Raw genomic sequence first — 11,587 nt, 5'->3', positions numbered from 1 at the left:
TTAAAGTCCACCATCACCGCCGCCGCTGATACCCCTCCATCAACACCCCTCCACCAACGTCCTGTTTCGCGGAACCCCAAATAGCTCGCAAGTCCATTTCGCCGCCAGCGGAGAGTCTTGTTTCGCGGCAGCGTTGAAATCCTTTTGTCGGCGATAATCCAACAGAGGAGCAAGGTCATAGTGTTTCGCGGTGGCGGCGTTGAAGACCCAGTTTCGACGGCCGCGTTGAAGACCCTGTTTCAACGAAGCAAGCTCGGGTTGTCGCCGGTGAGATTGTCGACGTCAATGGCTCCAAAGAGGAGACCCACATCGACGCCCTTGTCTCCTCCACAACCGCCGCCGGCGTCAAAGGTAATTGATTTTTTTTTAAAAAAAATTCATGGGTTGGGTGGCGCACACCATTTGCGTGGCCAACCGTGTCATCCGCGCACAACCTGTGCGCCGGTGACATGGGGTTCGTGCAGATCTGGTGCACCACCCCCATGTCACCGGCGCACAGGCTGTGCGCGGTTGACATGGATGGTGACGCAAATCGTGTGCGTGGGCGGGGAAGCTGTGTAATTGAAATTTGAATTTTATTATTTTTTTATTTTTAAAAAAATAATTATTATTGTTGTACTTATTACTGAATTTTAATTTAATTTTTATAATTTTCGATTTTTTTTATTTATTATTTAATTATCTGTTTTAATTTAGATTATTCAATATAATATTTTAGTTGATTAAAATTTATGATGTTAACGGAATTAATTATTAATGTTAGGGAATATAATTAATTGATAAATGTTAGTAAATATTATTAAATTATTATATACATCATAGTTTATATAAATAAAAATATAGTTTATAATATCAAAATGTATTATAAAATTATTAGTGTTTAAACGATATATAAATGTTAGTTTGGTAACAAGTATGTGTCACGCTAATAAAAATTTAAAAATGTAATCCAGGTCACGTTGGTATTAAGAATAGTTGTTAACAAGCATATGTCATGTTAGAATATTTAGCAACACTAGAAATGAGTAACGTAATTTTGAATATTTTATTAGCAATATTTAGCACTTTATAAATGAGTAACGTAATTTTGAATCGATTTGAAAATATAATTGAATATTAATGGAGGAATTAATTTTTAATGAAAATCAACCTAATATATGTCACGTTTGATGAATAATAGCGACTTACGAAGACCAACGTCGAATTTGATGAGGATAATGTGGATGATGTGAATGATGTCGTTGTTGGTTCTGGAGTGAGGCATACGAGAAGTCGGTGTGTAAATGCTTCGGTTAGGAGAGAGAGAGAGAGAGAGAGAGAGAGAGAGAGAGAGAGAGAGAGAGAGATGGTTTACCATTGGGTGAGGAGTATATTGAGGAGGACTTGGAGGACTTCACAACTGCTTTGGATAACGCCTTGCAATCCACCTCACCCCAGGCGCAGTTGAATAGCTCGCCACCTCAGTCTTCTCATGGGTCGAAGGTTTGCCATGACTATGACGTGGATTCTGAGGGCGATGAGGATGAGGGTTCTGAGGGCGATGAGGATGAGGGTTCTGAGGGCAATGAGGATGAGGGTTCTGGGGGCAATGAGGATGAGGGTTCTAAGGGCGATGAGGAGCCAGTCATTCCACCTCGCGTCGTGGTGCGCGACTCTAATGCTCCTATTACTATTCATCGACGTAAAGGGAAGTTTATTCGTAACCCTGAGGGGAGTATGAGTACCACCGGACGTTGTCGTAGAGATAAGGGGACTAGAGACACATGGTTAGTTACTGGCCCGATGGGCGGAGGTCCTTCAGACGGTAGCGTTATTCCTAGCTACCCGGCTCACGTTGCGAGATCCTTATGGGAAGCCACGTCCGATCGAGGTAAAATTGCATTGCCAGAGTAGAGTAGTGGTATGTAAGAGGCTAATGAAGTGGTATCGTGGAATGAAAGAAGATCTGCGAGATAAGCTAGGTGAAAGTTCGTTGAGTCATTTGCCATTTATGATGGCATCCCACATTGACGCTCCTTTGATTTCAGCTTTCGTGGAGAGGTGGCAACCGGATACGAACACTTTTCACTTGCCATTTGGAGAGATGACGATCATGTTGCATGACGTTCAGGCGATACTTGGGATTCCTGTTGAGGGGAGTGTAGTGAGTTGTACCTACGACGACACGAGCAGATCTCTTATGAGCCTTATTCTTGAGTTGCTTCAGGTGAGCGATGAGGCGACCCTTAAAGCAGGGAAAGCGCCTATATGGCAGCGCGGTTGTGTGAAGACTTCTACTATTATTGGCAATTTGGAGGGATTGGCTAGGGACCCAGAGTGTGAGATGACTGGTTGGCTATTGACTGCTATTGGATGTTGTTTGTTTACTGATAAGAGTAGAAGTCGGGTTCGCTCGCAGATCTTACGTAATCTAGATCATTTGGATCGTGTACCGAGCTACTCCTGGGGCTCAGCTTGCTTAGCCTTTCTTTACCGCCAGCTGGGTATGGCTACACGATCAGAGTCACGAGGTATTGGAGGTTGTCTCACGCTTCTTCAGGCGTGGATATACGAGCATTTTCCATGCTTCCGACCACGATCGGTCAGGAAGGATATAGGACATAGTGATCCTCGTGCATTGAGATGGGTTTATGCTCCAGAGAGTAAGGATCAGACTAGGTTGACATCGTTTCGTGCTCGATTAGACAAGCTCACACCAGAGCAGGTAATATAACAAACATAATTAATTGTTTTAAGTGCATATTTCTTATGTTTTATATTAGTTATAATATTTTGTTGATGTTGTCATTATTCGTAGGTTTTGTGGACGCCATTTGGCGCCAAACCCGCCGCACCTTGTCCGAGGACTACTTATATTGGGCCCATATGTTATCGTGACATTGGCGAAATGTACAACCCTGATCGGGTTACTCGGCAATTGGGTTATGTGCAGCGTGTTCCGCAGGAAGTCATTTTCTTTGGTAAAGCGTATCGGCCACCTAACTCGAGGAAGTATGAGGTGGAGTTTCATGACTTGACACATATAGACAAGTTGTGGAAACGTTTCGCAGCCGATGGTTATGCTGCCAGTTTGATTCTCGCGTCTCTGACTCCTGTTCCAGATGGTGTGCCTTACTTGTGTGAAGATGATTATGATACATGGTTTATGGGTCACTCTCATCCATACATTTGTCCTGTTTCTGCTGCATTTCCACCGACTGTAGTTGTACCTGACCGCTCTCACACTGAATACGTAAGTCTATTTACTTTTATAATTGTATTTTTTAAACATTTGGTTGTCGTTAACATTTTCCTAAATTCATATTGCAGTGGATTGGGCGATATAACCAAGTCGTTCATGGACTTATTGAAGCTCATGATGATCCTCATCACCCGATGGTGATAGCCGCCCAGAAGTTATTGGATGATTGGAACTTTATTTTGCATTCCCAGTGACTGTAATAGCTTTTCATGAACTTCAGTTGCATTGGACTTTGTATTTCAATTTTTATTTGGACTTTGTAATTCGTGTTTATTTGGACTTTGTAATTCGTGTTTATTTGGACTTTCTAATTCGTGTTTGTTTGGACGTTTAGAATGGACTTTGTAATTTAATTTGGGATGATTTTGTTTGTTTAGTTTATATTTGACTTTTATAAGTAATTTCGTTAACATCGCATTTCCAAATAACTAAATCAAAGTAACTACGTCAAAGTCTTTTAATTAATACAAACTAAAATGAAGCACAACATAATTCAGTTAGTTTATTACAACATAAATATTTAAATTACACTATGATCTACCCCTCCTAAAATTAAACTCATCTGAATATCGATCCCAAGCTTGTCTCCTAGTCTGATATCTTGATTCCCATTCAAGAATGCTGTAATCTGCCAATTCTCTCCAACGCGGTGGTATGGGTGGTAACGGAAAACCAGGAGTCAAATCCAGAAGAATATAGTGATTGGTATTTACAAATGCCAACACGATCTCTTTGGTTGGCCTCGTGGATTCATACTTGTTTTGAATTTCAATCAAGCATGAAAGATTGATTAAACATATATATATGCATAATAATGTATGTATAATTAATTAGATTCGTACCTGTTTTCCAATGGAAGAATAGTGAAGTTAGGAAATAAACCACCACGATTGACGATACTCAAGATGACAACGACCGCATTGAAGTGTGTGGCAAGAGGCCACAAGTCACAATCGGTAATCATCCAATGTTCCTCTCCACACCGTCCACCTCTCCAATTTATACGCCACGAGACATTAACAATAGAATCAGGACGGTATACATTGCGGTATTGTTCAAGCTTTTCGATCTCTCCAACAAGCGTTGATCGAATCTCACCATATCGTTCTTGATCACCCAAGAAAAACTCTGCGGCACATCGGAATCCGCAGTTCCCGTCAGGGATTACATCACAGTATCCTCTAATAGACTGCAACATGAATTGAGGTAACCACTCTTGGAAACCAGGCGGGATTAGATCAATGCTCATATAGCTTCATAATGAAAAATAAAATATAACCAACATTAAAGATTTAATATAAAACAAACTCTAACATATATATGTATATATATATATATATATAATTTGATAATTACCTAATGAAGACCTCGTTTGTTGGGTGCTCATTGACGACGACCCTTGATCACAACTCCGACGAGGACCCATATTACGCACATGTTCGACAAAACTGAGATTCCTTGTAGTGGAGTTTCTTTGTTTCCTTGGTCTCCCTCTCCTAGTTAAGTTGGGTTCCGGTTCCTCAAAACCCGCATTCTCGGGATGCAACTCATCGTGAACGATTCTCGAAATATCTCGGACAACTGCAATATCTCGAGCTAACACGTCATCGACAAGGGATCGGAATAGCTCAACGACTTGTGCGGACTCCTCCACAAACTCAGGAATGTCCGCCCCATCTCCGATCTCCAAGGTCCTCCAAAATCGATGGACAAGGTCAAGATACAAACCAACTCCACCTTGGACCGCCATATATATGTTGCAAGCACATGGGAGTCCATGAGTGGACAATTTAGCACAACCACACCTCTCAAAAACTTCGGTACTTAATTGTCGCATCCTCGTATGTTCTTCCAAAATAAGCTCCAAAGCATGATGGGACACACGACCAACAAGGTGTTGGTATAGATAACTCTTGAATAACGCACCATGTCGCTGACTTGAACTCTCTAATCCATTTTTAATCTCTGTAACTTGGTTAATGATAGAAGCATGCACTTTTCTAAAAACAGTGTCCAATGACCCTTGTGAACTTCCAAGCCAACTCTTTACGACAGAGTGTTGACTCTCGACCCTACAAGTCGTTATGTTGCCAAAGTGAAGGACCTCATTCGTCCAAGCTAGAACAAACTTCTGCCTATGATCAGTAAGCCATGTGTTGTGCACATAATCGATAACGCTCTGCCATCTTACATAGCGATCTTCCATGCTTGCAACTGCACGATCATATTCTTCCACAGTCGACGCCTCCATGATTCTTTTCCAAACTCCGTTCTTGAACGCTCGACCAACGTCCTTGTTCTTGTTGCACAAAAATGATACGCGGGCCTCCACATCGTTGTTGATATGCCAAGTACACAGCAAATGTCTGGAATTTGGAAAAACCTCGGCAACAGGTCTCATTAGACCACCCTCTTTGTCCGTCAATATTGCCGAGGGAATGACACCCTCCCCGAGGAGCAGCTTCAACTTCTGTAACACCCAACGGTAGCTCGCTGCAGTCTCGTCTTTCATAAATGCATAGGCGATTAGGAAATTCTGATTTGTCGGTGTCACACCAACAATCTCCAAGAAAGGAAATCCATATCTGTTAGTCTTGTACGTCGAATCCAAACCAATAACCAGTGGATATGTGCGTAACACCTCCACCATTGCAGGGTGAGCTAAGAATGCGCGGTTTATGACTTTACTCGTACGGTCACTGCAAGAGACCCAGTTTATGTAGTCGTGCTCTCTGGCTAGATGCAACATCTGCTCAGCAACGTTTCTTCCTTCTGAACCTTCTCGTCTCATCTTTTCTTTGAAGTTGTAAATGTGCCTCATGTTGGGATGTTCATCTGGAAACTTGTTTTTAATGGCCACCATAATATTTTTTGGCTTAGCTTGTGCATCGTTCATCTCGCGAACAACTTCCTTCGCACCCTGACTAAGACCACTAACACCACGGTGACCCTCGGGATATACAATCAATGTGTGATTATGTGTGCCACGATCATGAAGCAACTCAATAACCCAATTATTTTCTTCTACTCGTTGTTGTTCACACTAATCATAAACCGACAACCACATGCCTTACTCTTTGTGTTTGGTCGTTTTGCGGTCTATGGATCCCTACAATTGTTTTCCCTCCTTGCCCGATCGCATTTCAAGTAGCGGTACTTACGACCATCTTTTTGCGTCGTTTTGTACGAGCTACTTATCAATATGAACCCCGATCCGATACCCACTTGCTTTGCCCAATTCGCTGCGCTTTCAAATCCATCGAATATTTCATTTGTTGCAAATAGATAACTATAATCAACACCGTCGCCACCATAATCTGGAAGTGGGGCCTATAATAAAACATAATTTAATAATTAAAATCACTAACATAATTTCTAAAATTCGTAAAAATTAAATTAAAATATAATTTCCGAATAAAATAACAATTAAAATGACACATGTAATTTCTAAATTTTCCTAAATGAACATGTAATTCTAAATTAAATAACAATTAAATTAACATATAATTTTTAAAATAATGTTACTTTGCGCGTAATAACTAACATACTTTCTAAAATCACTAACATGATTTTCTAAATTAAATAAAAATTTAATTATCATATTATATTCTAACTTTGCGCATAATAACTAACATAATTTCTAAAATATATAAATTCTAAAATAAATAAATTCTAAAATAACTAACATAATTTTCTTAACTAAATAAAAATTAAATTAATAAATTATAATATTAATTTTGCGCATAATAACTAACATAAATTCTAAAATAAATAAATTTTAAAATAACTATATAATTTCAATTTCTAAAAATTTCTAAAATCACTAACATGATTTTCTTAAACAAATAATTATTAAATTAAATAATTATAATACTAATTCGAATAACTTTACATTAAAACATAAAATTTTATTTAAACAAATTTGAATTTCAGATTTAGTTTTGGCGCAAAAACATTGCATGAAGGACATGTAACTGGCGCACAAACATTGCATTGGTTCCATATATGAACCTGGCGCACGGAATTTGCACCAATTCCATGAACCTGGCGCAAATTCTGTGCGCCAGTTCCATGGTAAGCCACGCACAGAATTTGCGCCAAGTTCATGGAACTGGTGCAAATTCCGTGCGCCAGGTTCATGGAACCAATGCAAATGGTGTGCGCCAGAATTTAATAAAAAATAAAAAAAACCCCATTTTTACCTCCTCCATTGAAGCTTACGAGCTTTCCGGGAGCCTATTTTCCGAGACAAATTCCACGACTATATACACCGCCGCAACTCCCACATGAATTATGAAGAAACAAACGTTTTCCGGAGTTTCAGTTTTCCGGCGAATAATGAAGAAACATGTATGAATTTCAGTTTTCCAGCGAATTATAAAAGGGGTAAAAAAATACTCGCCGGAATTTCATTTTTCCGGCGTCATTCCGGCAGCCAGTTGGTGGGGAAGGGGGGTTAAGAGAGAGGTGAGGGAAAGGTGAGGTGAGAAGGGTAAAAAAATGAAAGGGAGGGGCAAGTTTTTATAAGGGTATTTCTGTACTTTCACTATGAATAGTAGGGCGTTTTTAGCGTGGGCGGGCGTCGAATAGCAATACACTATATAAAATGTTACGGAGTAGTTGATAATATACAACTAGTTTATGGGCCCGTACGACGAACGACCTGGTTATATGTTGGTCGGGTAATGAAATTTAGAAATTATGTTGTTCTTAAGTAGATGTTAGAAGGTGTTTAAACCAAATGACAATAATTAAAACTTAAACATATAAAGTCTTGTCTTTTTAATTATTACATTTTTCTGCCCATGTTCATCTTCCCTGAAAAAATAGATCCACTTCAAATCACTTATTACCACCAATAACATATCATTTGTACAAAGACCAAACAAATTTGCAATTGTTACGACTATACTCATGTTATCCAATTAAGGAAAAGACTTAACAAAGTCTAGCTATTGAACTATACTGACAAAACTTTTTTTTATAGGAGAACGTACTAAAACTAATTGTAAGTTCCCCTAACAACAAAAATATACAAATTAAACCCACCTAAAAGTCTCAAAATGTCGATGACAATTTACCCACCTTTAATCATTTGCATGGAAACCATACATTATAAGATTATCCTTCTCTGCAAAATGAATTAAAAATAATTAAGCAAGAAAAATAAACAACATACTTCCAATGTGCTTAAGAAAAATCAAGAATAACGTGCTTAAGAAAAATCAAGAACAACGTTCTTAGAGAGAGATAAAGGGGGGGGGTATTACAGCTTGAATTGCATGCATAAAAATAAACAATAGAAATGTTGAGCTAAAGCACTCTATAATCTCCTACCGTTTCAAAACGGGTCAGTCAAAAAGCCTATTAGTGAGGTTAAATTTTGAATTAATGCTACAGAAGAAGGGGAGAAGATTTGGGGATTGAATTAAATTGACATTGAAAATAATTAAGCTTGGGGAGTTAATGGGAAGGTGAAGAATGAGGAAGATGAAGTAGGGGGCGGTAGTTAGGCATAATCAAGTTGAGTATCGATCCTAATTTTGGGTAATCCCTCCGTCCCGTTTTTGTAGTCATGATTCTATTTTAAGAGTCCCAAAATTATAATCATATTTCTATTTCTGGCCATTAATTTTTCCACTTTCACATGTACTATATTAATTAAAAATGCACTGAAAACCCAGCACAACTTCTCCATGTATTATATTTCACTTTCTCATACAAATCAATTATCAATGTAATATATTCTAAATTTCCGTGTACTATATTACACTTTTCCTAAAACCCGTGTTTTTAGTCAAACAATACTATAAATATGAGATGGATGTAGTACAATTCTAGTAAATTAAAGAGGCGGAGATTAGTAGTATACTACGTAATAACTAATGATAATAAAGTAGAATAATGAATGACCATTATTTTTTTATAACAAAAAGTAAATTGAAAGATTAATAAGATTGAGACACGTGTCATCAAAATAGTATTGCTTATGTGTCATTGAAATGGTGATGGTTATGCTTTTTATTGACTAGGTATTTATTGGATGTTCCATAAAGGTTTATGGCTATGCTTAGCAATTAGATGTTAGTTGTTAGTTGATTTGACTACCCATTAACGGTTTATATTGATTGTTTGGACTATCTGGTTGAATTAGTTGTTTGTGTAAAGTATTAATTTGGCAAATTAGCAGATAATTGTCTAATAGTGTTAAATTGACCATTAATAACATCGACATAAAATGATGTAGGTTGGTAAAGGTTGTGATTTAGACAATATTGGGACAAAGTTGACATTTTACACCTACTTCTTCAAACATCTAATGCAAAAAGCTCATATATTAAGCTTTTCAAAATTATTCCTTTTATCTCGAAACTCTCTTCCAAGAGCGATTTCCTTTAATATTGCATAAAGATCCAATAATTCCCAAAATACGTTACTTTCTAACTTAATTCCCACCATACCGTCCACGTCAGCAAGGGAGAAAGAAAAGTTTTTTTTTTTTTTTTTTTTTTTTTTTTTTTTTTTTTTTTTTTTTTTTTTTTTTTTTTTTTTCCGGTTCAGCGTTGAACCGCCATCTGAGATGGCAGTTTTGTTTTAAATCAAACCGCTATCTCAGATGGTTGTTCAATAGTATAAACCGCTATCTAAGATAGCGGTTTCTTTTAAAACAAAACTTTATAAAACCGCGTGGTTTTATAAGCCACTATTTCAGATAGCGGTTTATTGTAGATTTTATAAAAAAAAATTAGACCGACTTTCTTGCTGACGTGGACGGTAGAGTGGGAAATAAGTGAAAAAGTAGCGTATTTTGGGAATTTACGAATCATCAAACAATATTGAAGGAAATCGCTCCTCTTCCAAACCTCACTTAACCAAACACTTACATTAATTTTTTCAAATGGTCAAACCTCTAATTCACCTTAAAAAACTAATTTGCTCCAAACCTCTCGTAACAAAACACTCCATACAACAACAAAAAATGTAAAATATCATGGCTAATTTTTATCCGACAAAATTGACAGATTTATACATGTACATGTTTATATATATATAAAAAAAAGTATATGCAGTCTATATTAAAGATAAAGTAAGAAAGTATTGTATATAATTTATTACGAAATTATTGATACATTATTAATAAGGCAAATTTGTCAAAAATCACCCTTTAAAATAGAGATTTTGCGAGAAACCACCTTTTAAAAAATAAATTGCGAGAAAAAACCCGATTTATAAATATTTTTGCGAGAAACCACCTTTAGTCGGATTCCGGTAATTGACTCATTTTTCCGGCGTTGACTTGCACGTGACCTCATTAAAATAAATTTTTTTCTTATTTTCCCTTCAATTTACACTCAATTTCTCTCTCTCACCTCTCTCACTGCACCATTTTTTCTTTCCTTCCATTGAACTTGCTGGGATTCAACTTTATCAACAAAACTCTATTTTTTTTGCACTAAACTACAATTCAAGGTACGTAATTGCATATATTTACTCTTTTGTAAGTAATTTGGTGGGTTTTTTTATTGTTTTGGTTGAATTAGGTTTTGTAATTGCGAAAAATTAAATTTACAATGATTAACTAATTATAGATTGTTTGTATCTAATGGTGTAATTCGTGATAATTTTGAAGAATAATATCCATCACCTCACTAATTATTGTCTTCCCATGGTTGTTTTTGAAGAGAAAGAGATGCAAATTTTGGACTCGAATCCACGCTCCCTTGATTTTTAGTTGTATTGATTTGATGAGAGAATGTCGATTGTTAGAGTTGGAATTGGAGACTGAAAGAGATTAACGGTTGTATGAGTGTATGACTATCTGTTTCTTTTTCTTGTGTAGTTGTACATTTTCTTACAAAAATGGATGATTTAACATTGGAGGATGAATAATATGCACGTTTGATGTATAGCTTGCTCACAAAAGTAGGAGCATTTGAAGTTACACATTACTATGACTGATATAGTGATATATATAGCTCCATGATTGTGTAGAATGCTAGTTGCTTAAAAAAAGAAACTATTCAGAACCCAATTATTGTATCGAGTAATCAAGTGAGGGTCTGAGGGTATAAAGGATGAAATACAGAGGCGCCAGAAAAATTGAGGGGAAAAATAAATAAATAAATAAATAATTTTTTTTCTTTTAACATGTCACGTGCAAGTCAACGCCGGAAAAATGAGTCAACTACCATAATCCGGCTAAAGGTGGTCTCTCGCAAAAATATTTATGAATCGGATTTCTTCTTGCAATTGTTTTTTAAAAGGTGGTTTCTCGCAAAAAATTTATTATAAAAGGTGGTTTCTGAAAAATTTGCCTATTAATAAATAAAAAAAATCAAGTAAACA

The 11,587-nt window shown here is 37.0% G+C and overlaps 2 protein-coding genes across 2 annotated transcripts; one reads left to right on the top strand and one right to left on the bottom strand.

The window, feature by feature from the left end:
• Positions 1 to 1,915: 1,915 nt before the first annotated feature.
• On the top strand, positions 1,916 to 3,435 carry LOC130461329 (protein MAINTENANCE OF MERISTEMS-like). The gene is made up of 3 exons (XM_056829385.1): positions 1,916 to 2,704; positions 2,798 to 3,232; positions 3,310 to 3,435. The coding sequence occupies exons 1-3, from the start codon at positions 1,916 to 1,918 to the stop codon at positions 3,433 to 3,435; spliced, it is 1,350 nt and encodes a 449-aa protein (XP_056685363.1).
• A 632-nt stretch (positions 3,436 to 4,067) lies between these two features.
• On the bottom strand, positions 4,068 to 6,408 carry LOC110798748 (uncharacterized). Its single transcript, XM_056829384.1, has 3 exons — positions 6,403 to 6,408; positions 4,609 to 6,284; positions 4,068 to 4,494 (listed from the first exon to the last, which is right to left on the bottom strand). The coding sequence occupies exons 1-3, from the start codon at positions 6,406 to 6,408 to the stop codon at positions 4,068 to 4,070; spliced, it is 2,109 nt and encodes a 702-aa protein (XP_056685362.1).
• Between the last annotated feature and the right edge of the window lie 5,179 nt (positions 6,409 to 11,587).

The sequence above is a fragment of the Spinacia oleracea genome, chromosome 5, assembly GCF_020520425.1.
Source record: "Spinacia oleracea cultivar Varoflay chromosome 5, BTI_SOV_V1, whole genome shotgun sequence".
Taxonomy (NCBI): Eukaryota; Viridiplantae; Streptophyta; class Magnoliopsida; order Caryophyllales; family Amaranthaceae; genus Spinacia; species Spinacia oleracea.
This window is presented reverse-complemented; position numbering and strand designations above follow the sequence as displayed.

What these genes read in the sequence shown, in the direction of transcription:
- LOC130461329 (XM_056829385.1), top strand. Translation starts at nt 1,916, where the DNA reads ATGAAGTGGTATCGTGGAATGAAAGAAGATCTGCGAGATAAGCTAGGT. An exon ending in ACAAGCTCACACCAGAGCAG is followed by an intron (nt 2,705 to 2,797) that starts GTAATATAACAA and finishes CATTATTCGTAG; the next exon opens with GTTTTGTGGACGCCATTTGG. An exon ending in ACCGCTCTCACACTGAATAC is followed by an intron (nt 3,233 to 3,309) that starts GTAAGTCTATTT and finishes TTCATATTGCAG; the next exon opens with TGGATTGGGCGATATAACCA.
- LOC110798748 (XM_056829384.1), bottom strand. An exon ending in ATGAGCACCCAACAAACGAG is followed by an intron (nt 4,495 to 4,608) that starts GTCTTCATTAGG and finishes TTCATTATGAAG; the next exon opens with CTATATGAGCATTGATCTAA.